This window comes from Bombina bombina, chromosome 8, assembly GCF_027579735.1.
Source record: "Bombina bombina isolate aBomBom1 chromosome 8, aBomBom1.pri, whole genome shotgun sequence".
In the NCBI taxonomy this organism is placed as follows: Eukaryota; Metazoa; Chordata; class Amphibia; order Anura; family Bombinatoridae; genus Bombina; species Bombina bombina.
The window spans coordinates 287,313,751-287,335,178 of NC_069506.1; the positions used below are offsets into that span (position 1 = coordinate 287,313,751).

The 21,428-nt window shown below is 40.2% G+C and overlaps 1 protein-coding gene across 1 annotated transcript in view; it reads right to left on the reverse strand.

Annotated features, from left to right (window-relative positions):
- EXOSC10 (exosome component 10) overlaps window positions 1-20,103 on the reverse strand; it is a 55,572-nt gene extending 35,469 nt beyond the window's left edge. Inside the window, exons 1-13 of the mRNA XM_053691443.1 lie at window positions 19,974-20,103; window positions 17,880-18,016; window positions 17,114-17,237; window positions 16,680-16,784; window positions 16,163-16,328; window positions 9,061-9,163; window positions 8,871-8,946; window positions 8,674-8,784; window positions 8,135-8,278; window positions 7,863-8,053; window positions 7,621-7,777; window positions 7,390-7,538; window positions 7,244-7,294 (exon numbers count right to left, since the gene is read on the reverse strand). Coding sequence (XP_053547418.1) covers window positions 7,244-7,294; window positions 7,390-7,538; window positions 7,621-7,777; window positions 7,863-8,053; window positions 8,135-8,278; window positions 8,674-8,784; window positions 8,871-8,946; window positions 9,061-9,163; window positions 16,163-16,328; window positions 16,680-16,784; window positions 17,114-17,237; window positions 17,880-18,016; window positions 19,974-20,102 — 1,643 coding nt within the window. The 5' untranslated portion in view covers window position 20,103. The remainder of the gene's footprint in view (window positions 1-7,243; window positions 7,295-7,389; window positions 7,539-7,620; window positions 7,778-7,862; window positions 8,054-8,134; window positions 8,279-8,673; window positions 8,785-8,870; window positions 8,947-9,060; window positions 9,164-16,162; window positions 16,329-16,679; window positions 16,785-17,113; window positions 17,238-17,879; window positions 18,017-19,973) is intronic.
- Between the last annotated feature and the right edge of the window lie 1,325 nt (window positions 20,104-21,428).

Consider the following 21,428-nt stretch of genomic DNA (forward strand, 5'->3'; position numbering starts at 1 on the left):
AACCCAAAATATTTCATGATTTAGATAGAGCATATATTTTTAAACAACTTTCCAATTTACTGGTTTTATCTAATTTGCTTCATTATCTTGGTATCCTTTGTTGAAAAGCTTATATATATAGGCTCAGGAGCTGGGAGTTAGGTGCTGATTGGTGTCTGCCCATATATGCCTCTTTTGAATGGATAACCAATGTGTTCAGATAATTCCCAGTAGTGCATTGCTGCTCCTTCAAGAAAGGATACCAAAAGAATAAAGCAAAATTGATAATGGAAGTGCATTAGAAAAATGTTTACAATTGCATGCTTTATCTAAATCATGAAATATTTTTTGTGGTTTCATGTCCCTTTAATTAAACAATAGAAAGTGATTACGGCTGCTAATACAGGAACCATGTGTATTATGCAAAGTCATTACTCTGCATTCACTGATCAAACCAGATTTTTAAAAGGTATGTTTTTTTTAAAACTTTGTTGCATAAAAAAAAAAAATGTTAAGATGTATTGCAGTTTGTTTTGTAAAAAAGATGTTCCTGCTCTGGGAAAAAAAAATGTTATGCTGACCTGATAAATTAATTTCTTTTTTGACACAATGAGTCCACTGATCATCTTAATTACTAATGGGATATTCACCTCCTGGTCAGCAGGAGGCGGCAAAGAGCACCACAGCAAAGCTGTTAAATAGCTCCTCCCTTCCCTCCGACTCCAGTCATTCGACCGAAGTTAAGGAACGAAAGGAAAAACCAAGGTGCAGAGGTATAAGTTTATAATAACCAACAACTTGTCTTACAAGAGCAGGGCGGGCCGTGGATAAATTTATCAGGTAAGCATAAATTTTCTTTTCTTTTTAATGACACGATGAGTCCACGGATCATCTTAATTACTAATGGGATTCAATACCCAAGCTAGAGTACACAGATGATACGGGAGGGACAAGACAGGGAACCTAAACGGAAGGCACCACTGCTTGAAGAACCTTTCTCCCAAAACCAACCTCAGCCGAGGCAAAAAGTGTCAAATTTGTAGAATTTTGAAAAAGTGTGAACAGAGGACAAAGTTGCAGCCTTGCAAATCTGTTCCACAGAAGCTTCATTTTGGAATGCCCATGAGGAAGCAACAGCCCTCGTGGAATAAGCCGTAACTTTCTCAAGGAGGCTTTTGTCCAGCAGTCTCATAAGTAAAACATATGATGCTCGTCAGCCAAAAGAAAGAGAAGTTGCCGTAGCTTTCTTTCCCTTACATCCCTGAGAAATCATAAATAAAGAAGACGACTGACGAAAGTCCCGAGTCGCCTGCAGGTAAAACCTTAAAGCATGCACCACATTCAAACTGTACAGAAGCCCTTCCTTCTAAGAAGAAGAATTAGGACACAAGGAAGGAACAACAATCTTCAGATTGAAGTTTCCATCAGAAACAACCTTAGAAAAAAAATCTAACCTAATACACAAAAAAACCCTTAACTGATGAAAAATAAGGTAAGGGGACTCAAAGCGCAAAGCAGAGAACTCCGATACTCTGCGATCAGAAGCAATAGCAAAAAAGAAATACAACTTTCCAAGATAACAACTCAATATCTAAGGAATTTGTTGATAATCCTTTCTCCAAACTTTCTCGGAGAAAAGACAAAATTCTATGAATCCTAACTCTACTCCATGAGTAGCCCTTGGATTCATCCCAATAGAGACATTTACTCCATGTCTTATGGAAAACCTTATAGTTACAGGATTACAAGCCTGAATCAATGTCCCTATGACCGATTCTGAAAAGCCTTGCTTGGAAAAATTAAGCGTTCAATCACCAAGCAGTCAGCTCCAGAAAAACTAGATTTAGGAAAAGGAAGAGTACTAAATTAGAAGGTACTTCCTCAACGGAAGTCTCCCAGGTGGCAGAGATGACATGTCCACCAGATCTGCATATCATATCCCGCGAGGACAAGCCGGTGCAATGAGGATCACTGAGGCCCTCTCCTGCTCGACTTGAGCCATAACCCGAGGAAGAAGAACAGAGGAAATAAGTATGCTAAGACTGAAGGTCCAAGGTACCGCCAGGACGTCTATCAGTACCGCCTGAGGATCCCTGGACCTTGACCCGTATCCACACCTGGGAAGAAGATCACTGGCAGGCAACAAGAGTGTGTTTCCACCCACTGAATTATCTTGGATATGTTGTCCGACTGGAACCTGATAAAGTGGACCGAGGCTAACTGGAGCTAGACCAAAAGAACATTAAATATCGCTCTCAGTTCAAAAAGTTTGTAGGAAGAGAAGTCTCAGACTGAGTCCAAACTCCCTGAGCCTTTAGGGAGCCCCAAACTGCTCCCCAACCTAGAAGGCTGGCAACTGTTGTCACCATCACCCAAGATAATCTGTGAAATTAGGTCCCCTAAAAGAGATGATCCCGAGACAACCACCATTGAAAGGTATCCCTTGACTCCTACTCCAGAAGTATTCAAGGAGAGACATCTGCATACCCTCTGTTCCATTGCTAGAGCATGGTTAACTGCAGAATTCTGAGTTGGAACCGAGCAGACGGGATGATATCCAATACCGCTACCATCAGCCCAATTACCTCCATGCACTGAGCCAAATATGACCAATGAGAAGACTGAAGGGCTAGACAAATCACAAAATCTTTGATTTCCTGACTTGAGTCAGAAAAAAACTTCATAGATAGGAAATCTATTATGGTCCCAAAAAAAAAAAAAAAAAAAAAAAGGATACCCTGTATTTGGGACTAAGGGACTCTTTTCCAAATTTACCTTCCACCCGTGAGATCGCAGAAAGGATAACTTTTCCGTATAAGGGATCTTGCTGGTTTTAAGGATGGCGCCTGGACCAGGATGTCATCCGGATACGGCGCCCTGCAAATTCCCGTAACCAAAGCACCGCCAATAGCAATCCCAGAACCTTAGGAACTTGTAATGATCCATGAAAATCACGAACAGATTTGAATAAAATTTCAGACCCTGTTCCTGAATCAGAACAGAAACTATCACTCCCAGGTCGGAGAGGTCTCTCACATAATGTAAGAACACCTCTCCTTATATCTGGTCTACAGATAATCTTGAAAGCAGAAAACCTGCCTCTGGGAGGAAAACTTTTGAACTGTAGTTATTATCCCTGGGACACTATTTCTACTGCCCAGGGATCCTGAACATCTCGAACCCAAGCATTGGTCCCGGATAGGGGGCAGGGCCTTCATACTGTCTTAGATTCAATAGCAGACTTCTTGGATTGTTTTCCCTTATTAAAAGACTGATTGGGTCTCCACAAAGGTTTAGACAGTTCCTGCTAAGAGGCAGAAGAGAAAGAATTTCTCTCGAAATTGTGAAAATTACCATGTCTTCCCTCTGGTTTGTTTCTCTTGTCCTGAGGGAGTCCCTTACCTCCCGAAATATCAGGAATTATTTCCGTCAAGCCAGGTCCAAGCAAGGTCCTCCCCTTATAGGGAATCGCTAAAAGCTTAAACTAGAAGATTCATCCGCAGACCAAGGTTCTAACCGCAAGGTTCTGAGAACTAGAACAGAAAAACCTGAAATCCTTGTTCCCAATGTTATAACTTGAAGGCAAGCATCCTTAAAAAAGGAATTAGCCAATTTAAGAGGCTTTTATCCTATCCTGGATTTCAACCAGTGGAGTTTGTCCTAATAGTATCAGACAATACATCAAACTAAAATGCTGCCACACTAGTGACGGTATTAATGCACACAGCTGGCCATCATTGTAAGCCCTGGTGCATAGACATCTTCTTGAGTAACCCCTCTATCTTTGTCTAAGGAGGAAACGGCTCTTTCCCCCTTGGGGACTTTTTGCCAACCTCCTTAAACCAGTCGGCTATGGGAAACATCTATTTTTAAAATATAGAAGATGGAGGAAAAAAAAAAAAAAGTATACCCGGTCTCTTCCACCGAGGAAGGAACCTCAAAATTTGTTCAGCTTACTGGACTTCTTAGGAAAAACAATGACCATGGAGTCGCTGTCTTCCGCTTCTAGCTAAAAACCTCCTTAAGTAACAGACGGAGGTGATCTAGCTTAAAATGAAGGGAACAACTTCAGAATCAACAAAAGGAATTACACTGTCAGCATCTGAGATTTCACCTTCAGATGCTACTACGTTACCCTCTTCCTCAGGCTCTGTGAGGGGACATTTGAATAGCAATAACTGCGTCAGAAACCTAATTTGCTGAAAGTCTGAATTTACTCTTACGCTTAATCTGCTATATTGGAACAGCAGACAATGCATCTGAAACTGCAGAAGACATGAGAGAAGCGTTGTCTTTGAAAGAAAAAACTCCAGCTGAAGCTAGAGAGGAACCGCAGGGCAATGAATATGAGGGCGGTATATATTGAACAGCATCCTCATCAGAAAAAAGCCTATCCCAGAAGCCTAAAGTTCTCTCCATACATGAGGAACATAAAGGGATTGGTGGTTCCACATTGGCATTAAAGCATAATGATCAAGAGACCCTTTATAAACTAAACAGTTTAATTATCAAAAGGTTGAAATTTGTTATAAAAAACCTAAACATTTTACCGTCTCTTTTTTTCTTAACTGTTCTAGCAGCTGCACAGTAACACATTAATTGCTAGCTTACTGCACTGATAAACAGCAGTAAAAAGGGAGAGAGAGGGAGAGGGAGAGAGATAAAAAGATAGAGATTATATATATATATATATATATATATATATATTAGATATATATATATATATATATATATAGATATATATATATATATATATATATATATATATATATATATATATATATATATATATATATATATATATATATATATAGAGATTAGAGATTAGAGATATATATATATAAAACAAAGTCTGAGCGATCTCAGAATCTATAGACCTAAAAATAAACTGCAAACATCTCCCCACCTCAGCAACCCTCTGCCGAGGTGCTGTGCAGGAGACGTTCTGATTGAGGCATTTGCACTGTCAGTACGTAGTTACGATATAATTAGAAAACATGTCTCCACCTCAGCAATCCTCTGCTGAGGTGTTGTGCAGGAGACTTTCTGATTGAGGTTGATTGAGGTTTATGCAATATATGTAAAACAATATACTCAAATGTAAACAGCTTCTACGCAGCTATGATATTTCCATCATGGAGCTGAGTAAAAGTAAAAATTGGCGCGCAATTACACTACAATACTAACGGTACCATCCATCGTGGGCGTGACCAAGCAAATCTCCCGGTCAGTTATTAATTCACACAACCGCCGGGAGATGTGGAATCACCAGAAAAAAAATAATAATAATCCCAATGCCTGCTTCAATGCTGCCTAAATGTCCCCTCTATGTTGTAGGGGAGACTATGAAGTGTAATAATGAGGAATGTACAATAAATAAAGTGCCCTCCTTTATTTCTGAGATCAACCTTCCCCCAGAAAAAAAGTCAGCACTTACCTCATATGCTGCCCGACAGCAAGGAAGTTCACAGGTTTGAGAGGTCCTCTTCCTCACATCGACCTGCAGAGAAATCAAAGCCTGAGACATATCTCTCCGACTGTAGGAGATTAGGGCAGTATTAAATATGGGAGGCGCAGTGAGATTTATGTCCCACAAGTTCCCATTACTCTAAAGCCACCAAAGCTCTACTGAAGAGACTGATATGGACTACTACTACACCCCAGAACAAAATCATCACAATCTTGCACTACTTTAAAAATAATAAACTCTTGATTGAAGAATCTTTTCTGACACCTAACTTTACCACTTCCTATCACTAACGCAGGCAAAGAGAATGACTTGGGTGGGAGGGAAGGGAGGAGCTATTTAACAGCTTTGATGTGGTGCTCTTTGCCGCCTCCTGCTGACCAGGAGGTGAATATACCATTAGTAATCAAGATGATCCGTGGACTCATTGTGTCATTAAAAAGAAAAATGTTTTATGTTTTTGTTTTATGCTTGTAAGGCATGTGCCTGTCCACCAATAAAGCAAAAGGAGATATAGCCAGTAAGCAAATGTATTCCCCCCATTATCATGTGACAGACATCAGCCAATCACAAACTAGTATGCGTATACCCTGTGAGCTTGTACACATGCTCAGTAAGATCTTGTTCCCCAAAAAGTGTGAATATATAAAAAGACTGAGCAAAATTTCATAATGGAAGTAAATTGGAAATTGTCTTAAAACAGCTGCTCTATCTGAATCATAAAAGTTTATTTTGACTTGAGTGTTCCTTTAAAGGGCCATAATACCCAAATGTTTAAACATTTGAAAGTGATGCAGCATAGCTGTAAAAGGCTGACTAGAGAATATCACCTGAACATCTCTATGTAAAAAAGAAAGATATTTTACCTCAAAAGTTCCTCAGTAGCCACATCCCATTGTAAAGGACTTCTAAGCAGCAAATCAGAATGTCTGTCCTGGGACAGCCGAAGGATTGAGCCTCGTGCACTATCATGTTATTTCCCTATTCAGTGTAAGGAAGTTTACAATAAAATCTCATGAGAGTTAAGTGAAATCTCATGAGATCCCAGTAAAAGAGTTCATGACCTCAGCACTGCTGATGCTGATGGGCTGCTGTTCATTTCTTAATTTTTTTTTATTTTACCTGCAGCTGGGCTGCAGCAGAGTATAACTTTTTACACAGAACATACTCTGCTGAGCTGAGGAGATTGTGAGGTAAAATATCTTCCTTTTTTACATAGAGATACTCAGGTGATATTTTCCTGTCAGCTTTTTACAGCTATACTGCATCAGTTTCAAGTGATTTAGCATATGAGTATTATGTCCCTTTAAGGCACACTTCCTTTAAGTGCTTTCACAAACACAATAGAAATGTTTCTAACTTCACAAAACATGCCACGAAACAGTAGAAAATTAATTTTATAAATACTGATTACAAGACAACTAGTATCAAAAGCTGGGAGAGGTCAAAAGAGCAACTGGTTTCAAATCAGGGTCACAAATTGATCTAAAAATTAGCCTTTAATGTGACAATTACATAAATATTACAGAGCAGAGTTACATGAGCATTGTGTTGTAGATCTCAACAGGGACTGCTAAAAATGGTTGCTGTATTCATTACACATAAGTATGCACATGGACTTGTGGAGCAGAATATACCAGTTTATTCCAACTAAGGAGCAATAATTCTGGAGAGAAGCTGCAGTATTCACTTTCCAAGTAACAAAATAAAATACATGGCCTGCACTCATCTGTTGTACAATCAGATGCACTGCTGAAAAGTGAGCAAGTGAATCATTTTGTTAAATTTAACACTCACTTGGGTAGCTCTTCTGCGATCTTCAGCAACATGTGGTTGGGCAGCACATACCTGAAAAAGTTAAACGTAAAACACGAGACAGTGAAGATTACATAACTATCGTGCTGATTGCTCTATTGCAAAATGCAGATGTTTACTCTTCTCACCCTGTGCTCTCGTCCTCCTGACGCGCCATCTTATCACGCCAGGCGTACAAAAGCCGGAAGGCAGTAAACTGCTGTGAGTTTAGATGTTTCTTTTGCTTCTGGTAGAGTTCCAAGTAGGAATCCTCAGTGAAAATCGGTTTTGTGAATCTCTGTGCAGAAAAAGAATAAGGTAAGGTTCTCCAAAAGTGTTTTTTTTCCCTGGAGGAGGCAAGTCTTGGTAAAGCGGCTCACCTTTAGACATATGTCTTTGCTTTTCTGCCAGACCATTTGTAGAAGATTTGGCTGCCCATTGGCAGTCTTCAGAAGTTCTGTTCGCATTTTGTCATAGATGTAAAGCAGGTAGTGAGTATCTCCACGTGCGTATTCAACCATTTCCTCAGGCAATGGGCTATAAGTCACAAGAATTTAATTTGTGATGAGCAATTCCTTTGGTCTCCACCCTCTCAACACTAAACAACAGAATCTTAACTCACCGGATCCTCCAGTCTGCAAGCTGATACTTCTTTTCAGACTCAACACTGCAATACAGTCTGAGGAGATGGTCAAGGGAATGACGCCCAAGATTAAGGAGACGCGCTGCTTGGTGTGTGTCAAACATGTTCACAATGTATAGACCAAAGTCCTTCTGCAACCACTCAATATCAGAGTCTGCTCCGTGGAGTACCTGGAAGGACAGAACCCAAGTCAGACAGTCATATTCATTTTAGGAAGTAGAAGCCTGGAAGAAGAAAAATATATTTCTGACCTTGACAATTGCTGGGTCTGTGAAACTCTCATTTAGAATGTACAAGTCACTGCGCAGCTCCAAAACGTCAATGATATAATCATCTGTCCTAGTGGAAATCTGCATCAAGCATGTGAGTCCCAGAAAGCTTCTGTAAGAGTGATGCTAAAGAACAGAAACAAAGAAGAAGTTAACATTTATAATTCACAAGAATAGAGGTTAAACGGACCATGTGAGTACCACTTCCCACTAGTGCAGTTACTACAATAACAACGTGTTGTGATATCAAGCACCATGGACCTTCAGGCTTCTGTGATCAGTATTCCTATGTCTCACATTAAACAACTAAGCTACAAAATGGGCTTCACAAGAGAAAAAAAACGTTTACATAAACTTCAGATATCAGGTAAACTTCTGAATTTGTTAAAATCTGTTCACTGGGTATTTCCTATTGGAAATGTTTTCAGTAAATCAGGAGGTGAAGGTGGACAGCAGCTTAAAATTGTAGCACATGAAGATAGGGCACTGAATAGCCCAACGGGTCAGAATAATAATCTCACCTCCAGGTCCACAGCAAATTCATAAGATTTCAGCAGCTTCTCGTTCAGTTCCACTAGATCATTCAGGGAGCTCACAAAGTGACAGGGGACATCTTGCAGGGGCTGGGGTGGCTGCCAACATACAGGGTATGGTTTAATCACAGATATATTTACACAAGCAATGACGAGCACAAGGCATCATACCCCCATGGGCTCACCTGAATATCTGGCCTCTCTAGCAAGGACTCAGATGGAACAAAGTGATCCAATTCAAATTGATATGGATGAGAGAACCTGTAAAGAAAAACTGCAGGTGAACCAAGGTGTCTGTTCATGGCAGCAAAACATTTCCAGAACACCAAGGGAAACAAAACAATGGCTTTAGGTGACAGATTCTGTGGCACTTACATGTCATCCTCCGTCTGTTTCATTCGCTGCTGATGGATAAAGTCTGCCAAAGCTGGAGGGACATCCATGCCATCTGGCTGCCGCTTACGTCTTTTGCTGAGTACTGGGAGACAGCGTCTTGTGATATTAATTTACATGCTATAGTGCGAGTATGATAAGACACATCATCTTATATTAATTTACATGCTAGAGACATCCTCTCCTGCTTTATGATACTCACTCTATAGCATTTAAATTAATATAAGATGCTGTGTCTTATCATACTCGCACTATAGCATGTAAATTAATATCACAAGACCCTGTCTCCTATAGTGCGAGTATGATAAAGCAGGAGAGGTGGTCTCTAAGAGACAGCATCTTATATTAATTTACATGCTACAGTGAGAGTATGATAAAGCAGGAGAGGTGGTCTCTAAGAGACAGCACAATTGTGAATTTCTACAGCAATGTAGTAGCAAATTGGTGCCTAAAGATTTGCATTTCGTGATAGATTAGACAGATACATATATTTAGATAGGTAACCCGTCCCTGAATGCACAATACTGTGGTTGACCATGAAGTTTCTTTACTAACATAGCAGATTACCATGTTTTGAAAATTAAAGGAACATGAAATCCAAAAATGTTCTTTCATAATTTAGATAGAACATGTTTGTTTTGTTTTCCTGATATCCTTTGTTGAAAAGGATACCTGGGTAGATTTAGGAGCTGCTGATTAGTGGCTGCCCATTTATGCCTCATCTTATTGTCTCACCCAAGTGCATTCATCTGCCTCCCAGTAGTGCATAGATGCTTCTTCAACAAAGGACACCAAGAGAAGGAAGGACATTAGATAAGACGCAAATTGGAAAGTTGTTTAATATTATATTCTGTATCTGAAGCATGAAAGAAAAAACATAATTTAAGAACTTACCTGATAAATTCATTTCTTTCCTATTGGCAAGAGTCCCTGAGCTAGTGACGTATGGGATATACAATCTTACCAGGAGGGACAAAGTTTCCCAAACCTCAAAATGCCTATAAATACACCCCTCACCACACCCACAATTCAGTTTAACGAATAGCCAAGTAGTGGGGTGATAAAATAAAGAGTAAAAAAGCATACAAAAAAGGAACTGAAAATACAATTGGGCTTTTATAAAAAAAAAATCATAACCACCAGAAACAGGGTGGGTCTCATGGACTCTTGCCAATATGAAAGAAATAAGTTTTTCTCATAAATAGAAAGAAACAAAAACTTAAAACATTAGCAGAAGAATCAAACTGAAACAGCTGCCTGAAGAACTTTTCTACCAAAGACTGCTTCAGAAGAAGCAAATACATCAAAATGGTAAAACTTAGTAAATGTATGCAAAGAAGACCAAGTTGCTGCTTTGCAAATCTGATTAACTGAAACTTCATTCTTAAATGCCCAAGAAGTGGAGACTGATCTAGTAGAATGAGATGTGATCCTCTGAGGTGGGGACTGCCCCGCCTCCAAATAAGCCTTGTAAATCAAAAGCTTCAACCAATATGCCAAAGAAATGGCAGAAGCTTCCTGCCCTTTCCTAGAACCATAGGGAAGACAATAAATAGACTAGAAGTCTTCCTGAAATCTTTAGTAGCTTCAACATAATATTTCAAAGCTCTTACAACATCCAAAGAATGCAAAGATCTTTCAAGAGCATTCTTGGGATTAGGACACAAGGAAGGAACAACAATTTCCCTACTAATGTTGTTAGAATTCACAACCTTAAGCAGAAATTTAAACGAAGTCCGCAAAACAGCCTTATCCTGATGGAAAATCAGAAAAGGAGACTCACAAGAGAGAGCAGACAATTCAGAAACTCTTCTAGGTGAAGAGATAGTCAAAAGAAACAACACTTTCCAAGAAAGTAGTTTAATATCCAAAGCATGCATAGGCTCAAAAGGGGGAGCCTGCAAAGTCTTCAAAACCAAATTAAGACTCCAAGGAGGAGAGATTGATTTAATGACAGGCTTGATACGAACCAAAGCCTGAACAAAACAGTGAATATCAGGAAGCTTAGCAATCTTTCTATGAAATAAAACAGAAAGAGCAGAGATTTGTCCCTTCAAAGTACTTGCAGACAAACCTTTGTCCAAGCCATCCTGAAGAAACTGTAAAATTCTAGGAATTCTTAAAGGATGCCAGGAAAATTTATGAAAAGAACACCATGAAATATAGGTCTTCCAAACTCGATATTAAATCTTCCTTGAAACAGACTTACGAGTCTGTAGCATAGTATTAATCACTGAGTCAGAGAAACCTCTATAACTAAGCGTTCAATTTCCATACCTTCAAATTTAACGATTTGAGATCCTAATGGAAAAACAGCCCTTGAGACAGAAGAAGATCTGGTCTTAGAGGAAGTGGCCAAGGCTGGCAACTGGACATATGAACAAGATCCGCACACCAAAACCTATGAGACCATGCTGGTGCTATCAGAAACACATAAGATTGTTCCATAATGATCTTGGAAATTACTTTTGGAAGAAGAACTAGAGGCGGAAAGATATAAGCAGGTTAATAAAACAAAGGAACTGCTAAAGCATCCACCATCTCCGCCTGAGGATCCCTGGACCTGGACAGGTACCTGGGAAGTTTCTTGTTTAGATGAGAAGCCATCAGATCTATTTCTGGAAGATCCCACATCTGTACAATCTGACAAAATACATCTGGATGGAGAGACCACTCCCCCGGATGTAAGGTCCGACGGCTGAGATAATCAGCTTTCCAATTGTCTACACCGCAGAAATTAGACAAGAGCTGGATTCTCCCCAAGAAAGTATCCAAGATACTTCTTTCATAGCTAGGGGACTGCGAGTCCCACCCTGATGATTGGCATATGCCACAGTTGTGATATTGTCTGCCTGAAAACAAATGAATGGTTCTCTCTTTAACAGAGGCCAAACCTGAAAAGCCCTGAAAATAGCACAGAGTTCTAAAATATTGATTGGTAACCTCGCCTCTTGATGTTTCCAAACCCCTTGTGCTGTTAGAAATCGCCAGACAGCTCCCCAACCTGAAAGAGTTGCATCTGTTGAGATCACAGTCCAGGTATGACGAACAAAAGAGGCCCCCTAAATTAAACAATGATGGTCTAACCACCAAGTCAGAGAGAGTTGAATGTTGGGATTTAAAGGGACAGTCTAGTTCAAAATAAACTTTCATGATTCAGATAGGACATGTCATTTTAAACAATTTTCCAATTTACTTTTATCACAAATTTTGCTTTGTTCTCTTGGTATTCTTAGTTGAAAGCTTAACCTAGGAGGTTCATATGCTAATTTCTTAGACCTTGAAGGCTACATCTTTTCAGAATGCATTTTAACAGTTTTTCACCACTAGAGGGTGTTAGTTCATGTGTTTCATATAGATAACACTGTGCTTGTGCACGTGAAGTTATCTGGGAGCAGGCACTGATTGGCTAAACTGCAAGTCTGTCAAAAGAACTGAAATAAAGGGGCAGTTTGCAGAGGCTTAGATATAAGATAATCACAGAGGTTAAAAGTATATTAATATAACTGTGTTGGTTATGCAAAACTGGGGAATGGGTAATAAAGGGATTATCTATCTTTTAAAACAATAAAAATTCTGGTGTAGACTGTCTCTTTAAGTATATCAATTGTGATATCCAAATATAATCCCTGCACCATTGATTCAGCATATAAAGCTGTAGAGGTCTCATGTGAAAACGAGCAAAGCGGATTGCGTCCGATGCTGCAGTCATGAGACCTAAAACTTCCATGCACATAGCCACTGAAGGGAATGACTGAGATTGAAGGTTTCGATAAGCTGAAACCAATTTCATTTCTCTCGTGTCTGTTAAGGACAGAGTCACGGACACTGAATCTATCTGGAAACCTAAAAAGGTGACCCTTGTCTGAGGAATCAAGAAACTCTTTGGTAAATTGATCCTTCAACCATGTCTTTGAAGAAACAACACAAGTTGGTTCGTGTGAGATTCGGCTAAAATGTAAAGACTGAGCTAGAACCAAGTTGTCGTCCAAATAAGGAAACACCGCAATAACCTGTCCTCTGATTACAGATAGAATCCTCTGAGCTGTTGCTAGGCCAAATGGAAGAGCAACAAATTGGTAATGCTTGTCTAGAAAAGAGAATCTCAGAAACCGATAGCGGTCTGGATGAATCGGAATGTGAAGATAAGCATCCTGTAAGTCTATTGTGGACATATAAATTACCTTGCTGAACAAAAGGCAAAATAGTTCTTATAGTCACCATCTTGAAAGTTGGGACTCTTCCAAAACGATTCAAAAACTTCAGATCCAGAACTGGCCTGAATGAATTTTCTTTCTTTGGGACAATGAATAGATTTGAATAAAACCCCAGGTCCTGTTCCTGAAACGGAACTGGTATTATAAACCCTGAAAGCTCTAGATCTGAAAAACACTTCAGAAAAGCCTGAGCCTTCACCGGATTTGCTGGAACGTGAGAGAGAAAGAATCTTCTCACAGGAGGTCTTACTCTAAATCCTATTCGATACCCTTGAGAGACAATACTCTGATTTTGAACAGAATCTGCTCAAATGTCTTGGAATAATTTCAATCTGCCCTGCACCAGCTGAACTGAATCGAGGGCCGCACCTTGATGCAGACTTGGGGGCTGGCTGCTGGCTTTGGTTTTTTTTAAAAGGCTTGGATTTATGCCAACTTGAAGAAGGTTTCCAATTGGAACCAGAGTCTTTAGGGGAAGGATTGGTTTTCTGTTCCTCGTTCTGTCTAGATCTTTTATCCTGAGGCAAAAAACTCCCTTCCTTCCAGTGATAGTTGAAATAATTGAATCCAAATGAGAACCAAATAAATTATTACCTTGGAAATAAAGAGATAGTAATCTAGATTTAGATACCATGTCAGCATTCCAAGACTTGAGCCATAAAGCTTTTCTAGCTAAAATAGCCAAAGACAAAGATTTAACATCAATTTTGAGGATATCAAAAATAGCATCACAGAGAAAATAATTAGCATGTTAAAGCAAACGAACAATGCTAGACAAAGCAGGATCTGTTTCCTGTTGCACTAAGCTATCCAACCAAAAAGTTGATGCAGCTGCAACATCAGCCATAGCAATGACAGGCCTGAGAAGATAGAAAATAAATAAGCTTTCGTTAGATAAGATTCAAGTTTCCTATCTAAAGGATCTATAAAAGAAGTACTGTCTTCCATAGGAATAGTAGTACTTTTGGCAAGAGTAGAAATAGCCCCATCAGCTTTGGGGACTTTTTCCCAAAACTCTAATCTAGCCGCTGGCAAAGGGTACAATTTTTTAAACCTAGAAGAAGGAATGAAAGAAGTACCAGGCTTAATCCATTCCTTAGTAATCACAACAGAAATAGCATCAGGAACTGGGAAAACCTCAGAAGTAACCACAGGAGGATTATAAACAGAATTTAAACATTTACTAGCTTTGATATAAAGAGGACTTAGACTCCTCAATATCCAAAGTGACCAAAACTTCTTTAAATAAGGAACAAATATACTCAATCTTGAAAAGATAAGTAGATTTGTCAATGTCTGAGGTAGGATCTTCTGAATCAGAAGGATATTTCAGTATGTTGTCGGTCATTAGAAATTTCATAAAATTTATGAGAAGTTTTAAAATACCTTGTACGTTTATTAGAAGGTGGAATAGCAGACAAAGACTTCTGTATCGCATCAGCAATATAGTCTTTTATATTGACAGGGATATCATGTACATTAGATGTTGAAGGAACAACAAACTGTACTAGTACTGATGGAAACATTTTCTGCGTGCAAAAGCTTATTATGGCAGCTGCTACATACTACAGCTGGAGATATAATTTCAGCTAACTTACAACATATACACTTAGCTTTGGTAGAATAGTGATCAGGCAGCAGGGTTCCAACAGTTGCTTCTGAGACATGATCAGATTGAGACATCTTGCAAAATGTAAAAGAAAAAACAACATTAAAGCAACATTTACAATTTCCTTATATGGCAGTTTCAGGAATGAGAAAAAATGCAAACAGCATGGCCCTCTGAGTATATAGAAGGCAAGAGGCATATAGGAAGTGGGGTGAAAAATAAACAAAATTTTTGGGCGCCAAGTATGACGCACGATGCAAAAGGAAGTTAAAAAAAAAAAAAAATGGCGCCAACAACATTGGGAAATTACGCAACTTGCGTCATAACAGACGCAACCTCGTGCAAGGAAACCTGGCATCAACTAAGACGCCGGAAATGACGAACTTGCACCAAAGACGTACCTTCGCGCCAAGAATAGCGCAATAAGTAACAGCATTTTGCGCCCTCGCGAGCCTAATTTTGCCCGCGAAAGAAAAAACAGTCAATTTGAAAAAAAAAAAAAAAAAAAAAAAAGAGGACTTTACCCAAGGTAAGATAACTTCCTGAACATGCTTCTCAAACTGAAACTGACAGACTGCAAAAGGAAATATACATAGACCTGACTCATGGCAAATATAAGTAAAATACATATATTTAAAACTTTATATTAATACATAAAGTGCCAAACCATAGCTGAGAGTGTCTTAAATAAAAAGTAACATACTTACCGAAAAAGACACCCATCCACATATAGCAGATAGCCAAACCAGTACTGAAAAAGTATCAGCAGAGGTAATGGTATATTAGAGTATATCATCGATCTGAAAAGGGAGGTAGGGGATGAATCCCTACGACCAATAACAGAGAACCTTTGAAAAGATTTCCTGCGAGGAAAACCATAACATCAATAGGCGATAATCTCTTCATATCCCTCTGACAAACACTGTACTCTGAGAGGAATTGGGCTTCAAAATGCTTAGAAGCGCTTATCATAGAAATCAAGCACAAACTTACTTCACCACCTCCATAGGAAGAAAAGTTTGTAAAACTGAATTGTGGGTGTGGTGGGGGGTGTATTTATAGGCATTTCGAGGTTTGGGAAACTTTGCCCCTCCTTTTAGGATTTTATATCTCATACGTCACTAGCTCATGGACTCTTGCCAATTACATGAAAGAAATGTGGGTTTCATGTCCCTTTAATAGGAGTTATTGTGTATGTAAAAAACAGAATTGTACGGCACACAACATACAGACAACCCATTCGAAGCTCCAATCTTACCTTCAGGAAGTGGTTTTTGGGCGTTGGGTTTAATAAAAAGTTTTGGTACAAATGGGGTGTTGGAATTATCAATCTTCTCTTTAAACTTGAGTTGAGGCCGCAGAATGTTCTTGGCGTGAAGTAGCCGGAAGGTTTCTGCTTTGCCTTTTTTACTGAAATCATTGTTCTGTAGAAAATAAACAGTATATTCTAACAAAACCCAATAAAAAAAAAAAGAGCATCAAGCTATTAAACTATATATAAATCCATAATAGGAAATTACATTCTTTTGGTATCCTTTGTTGAAAAGCATATCTAGCTACTCAGAGTTAGTTGCTGATTTGTGGCTACACATATATGCCTCGTCATTGGCTCACCAGATGTGTTCAGCTAGCTCCCAGTAGTGCATTGCTGCTCCTTTAATAAATGATACCAAGAGAATGAAGCAAACCTGACATGAAAGAAAATCTTCAGGTTTCTTATTTTAAGGTTAACAAGTAGCGGTAATTATAGAGACCTACAAGTATACACAACTCACCCGCCTGTTCCAGCTAGATACAATGGTTTTCGGCGCCTGCAGACCAGCAGGAAGAATCGGCTGCTGATTCTTGTGCACCCCAGAAACTTCATCAAGTAAAAAGCCCTGAAATAAAATATTTATAATCATAGTACAGAAAACTGACAGAATAATAAAATCACTAGCCCTTGTAAGAGATTACTAATAGGTATATGCGGAGTCTGCCCTTAGATGTACAGGGCAATTTACAGCATATTATGTGTTAGCTCCCTAGAGCAACAACTCATGTATCAGACGGACATCATATGAAAGACTCAACACAAAAAGATTATACGCTGAACAGACGTACACGCCTGGTTCATTTCAGGCCACTCTCCCAAATCTCCTTTAGTTTGATCTAAACAAAGAGCAACTAACCTACCAAAAACACAAGTAAATGAAGGAAAAACACTCACCACCTTTTCCAAAATAGCATCATTGGCATCAACCAACAAATCAAATTTATCTTCCAGTTCTATGACTTTGTTGCGATTTTGGATGTGACTGCGACAGCCGTGGTACTGCATAATCTGGCTCATACTAATTAGATAAAACAATTCATAAACCTTAGAACAGTTATATTTAATAAAAATATTAAAAAGGGACAGTCAAGTCCAAAAAAATTTAATTTTAAACAACTTTCCAATTTACTTTTATCACCAATTTTGCTTTGTTCTCTTGGTATTTTTAGTTGAAAGCTAAACCTAGGAGGTTCATATGCTAGTTTCTTAGACCTTGAAGGCCGCCTCTAATCTAAATGCATTTGGATAGCTCACCACTAGAGGGCATTAGTTCATGTGTTTCATATAGATAACATTGAGCTCATGCACGTGAATTTACCATCGAGTCAGCTCTGATTGGCTAAAATGCAAGTCTGTCAAAAGAACTGAAATAAGGGTGCAGTCTGCCGAGGCTTACATACAAGGTAATTACAGAGGTATTATTATAACTTTGTTGGTTATGCAAAACTGGGGAATTGGTAATTAAGGGATTATCAATCTTTTAAAACAACAAAAATTCTGGTGTTGACTGTCCCTTTAAGTAAAAGAAGTTGATGGACAACATTAGCAAACACACTGTATCATTATATACAGATACTGCACAGCACCAATCCTGTAAATGTGAGTAATACATGTGCAGTTGTATCTTTAACTCTAATAGTGCTACTGTATAAATACTTACCAGGAAAGCAGACGATCACCCTGCGACTCACAAAATGCACGAAATCCAGGAAAACTGAGATAAAAATCATATTCATCCCCAGACTGTGGGAGGCCTGTGGAGGCCTTAGTGGCAGACACAACTGTCCCAAGGGCATACTGCAAAACATGACATTTTTGTGTAAGTAGCCGCATCATTACCAGATAACTATAAATATATACTGTATATAGAGAGTGAGAGATATAAATCCTAGTACTGTCCAGCATCATTACAGAAAAACACAGTCACTAGCCCCCGCCTGGTCACAAAAACAACCAACACAGTCACTAGCCCCCGCCTGGTCACAAAAACAACCAACACAGTCACTAGCCCCCGCCTGGTCACAAAAACAACCAACACAGTCACTAGCCCCCGCCTGGTCACAAAAACAACCAACACAGTCACTAGCCCCCGCCTAGTCACAAAAACAACCAACACAGTCACTAGCCCCCGCCTGGTCACAAAAACAACCAACACAGTCACTAGCCCCCGCCTGGTCCCATAACAACACGGTCACTAGCCCCCGCCTGGTCCCATAACAACACGGTCACTAGCCCCCGCCTGGTCCCATAACAACACGGTCACTAGCCCCCGCCTGGTCACAAAAACAACCAACACAGTCACTAGCCCCCGCCTGGTCACAAAAACAACCAACACAGTCCCTAGCCCCCGCCTGGTCACAAAAACAACCAACACAGTCCCTAGCCCCCGCCTGGTCACAAAAACAACCAACACAGTCCCTAGCCCCCGCCTGGTCACAAAAACAACCAACACAGTCCCTAGCCCCCGCCTGGTCACAAAAACAACCAACACAGTCACTAGCCCCCGCCTGGTCACAAAAACAACCAACACAGTCACTAGCCCCCGCCTGGTCACAAAAACAACCAACACAGTCCCTAGCCCCCGCCTGGTCACAAAAACAACCAACACAGTCACTAGCCCCCGCCTGGTCACAAAAACAACCAACACAGTCACTAGCCCCCGCCTGGTCACAAAAACAACCAACACAGTCACTAGCCCCCGCCTGGTCACAAAAACAACCAACACAGTCACTAGCCCCCGCCTGGTCACAAAAACAACCAACACAGTCACTAGCCCCCGCCTGGTCACAAAAACAACCAACACAGTCACTAGCCCCCGCCTGGTCACAAAAACAACCAACACAGTCACTAGCCCCCGCCTGGTCACAAAAACAACCAACACAGTCACTAGCCCCCGCCTGGTCACAAAAACAACCAACACAGTCACTAGCCCCCGCCTGGTCACAAAAACAACCAACACAGTCACTAGCCCCCGCCTGGTCACAAAAACAACCAACACAGTCACTAGCCCCCGCCTGGTCACAAAAACAACCAACACAGTCACTAGCCCCCGCCTGGTCACAAAAACAACCAACACAGTCACTAGCCCCCGCCTGGTCACAAAAACAACCAACACAGTCACTAGCCCCCGCCTGGTCCCATAACAACACGGTCACTAGCCCCCGCCTGGTCCCATAACAACACGGTCACTAGCCCCCGCCTGGTCCCATAACAACACAGTCACTAGCCCCCGCCTGGTCCCATAACAACACAGTCACTAGCCCCCGCCTGGTCCCATAACAACACAGTCACTAGCCCCCGCCTGGTCACATAACAACACGGTCACTAGCCCCTGTCTGGTCACATAACAACACGGTCACTAGCCCCTGTCTGGTCACATAACAACACGGTCACTAGCCCCTGTCTGGTCACATAACAACACGGTCACTAGCCCCTGTCTGGTTACATAACAACACGGTCACCAGTCCCTGTCAGATTACACAGTCACATAGGAGTCATACACCATGTCTGGTTACGTGGTCTATGAGGCAGGCCTTATCACTAGGTAAAGTGGGCTGCTGTCTATGGGCACTTTGCCTCAGATGGTCCCTGCACGGCAGCCCCCACTCATTTTCTACTATCCTGAATACTAAAAAGTAGACTAACAGTCGTGCTGAGCAGACATATGGCTTTGAGTACCACTGGGAGACACTAACGGGGCACATGAGTAAGTTGTGCCTATGGGTGCCATGAATTAAAGCCCGGCCCACCTCACCTTAACAAACGTGTCCGTATCAACAAAGCCAGGGATGGGCTCAGAGGTGAGCACTGGCTTTGTCTCCGTTACCATAGGACTATCCGACACCTCCATCTTCTGCAACACGTATCCGCTGGGCGCAGCCATCTTGACCCAGAAGATTACTCACTATACACGCGACAGGATAGTCCCGTCATCAATCAACACCACATGCTAGTGATCCGGCGGCGGCCATGTTTGTAAGGGGCAAAATATACCGGTATGTGTAATGTTACAGCAGACAAAGAGTTAATGCTTTTTAGTTTGTTTAATTTGTTATTCTGGCCTGCACTACAGGAGACAGATATTACACATAAACATATACTGTATATCGCATATAATCTCTCTATTCAGAATCTATCTGTGTATTTATCATCTATCCAGTATCTATCTATCATCTATCTATCTATCTATCTATCTATCTATCTATCTTCAGAATCTATCGCCTAGATTACGAGTTTGGTATTAGCCTTAAAAAGCAGCGTTGAGAGGTCCCAAGGCTGCTTTTTAACGCCCGCTGGTTTTATGAGTCTGGCAGGTCAGGTGTACCGCTCACTTTTCTTCCGCGACTCGAGGCTACCGCAAATCCACTTACGTCAATTGCATATCCTATCTTTTTAATGGGATTTGCCTAACGCCAGTATTACGAGTCTTGGAAGAAGTGAGCGGTACACCCTCTCCTGTCAAGACTCCTACCGCAATTAAAAGTCAGTAGTTAAGAGTTTTATGGGCTAACGCCGGAACATAAAACTCTTAACTAAAGTGCTAAAAGTACACTAACACCCATAAACTACCTATTAACCCCTAAACTGAGGCCTCCCGCCACATCGTAAAAACTTAAATAAATATATTAACCCCTAATATGCCGACCGGACATTGCCGCCACTTTAATAAATATATTAACCACTAAACCGCTGCACTCCCACCTCGCAAACAGTTAAATTGTATTAACCCCTAATCTGCCGTCCCTAACATCGCCGACACCTACTTACATTTATTAACCCCTAATCTGCCACCCCCAACGTCGCTGCTACTATATTAAAGGTATTAACCCCTAAACCTAAGTATAAACCTAAGTCTAAACCTAACCCTAACCCCCCCTAACTTAAATATAATTTAAATTAAACGAAATAAATTTAACATAATTAAATAAATTAATCCTATTTAAAACTAAATACTTACCTGTAAAATAAACCCTAAGCTAGCTACAATATAACTAATAGTTACATTGTAGCCATTTTAGGATTTATATTTATTTTACAGGCAACTTTGTTTTTATTTTAACTAGGTACAATAGTTATTAAATAATTATTAACTATTTAATAACTACCTAGCTAAAATAAGTACAAAATTACCTGTAAAATAAACCCTAACCTAAGTTACAATTACACCTAACACTACACTATCATTAAATAAATTACCTAAACTACCTAC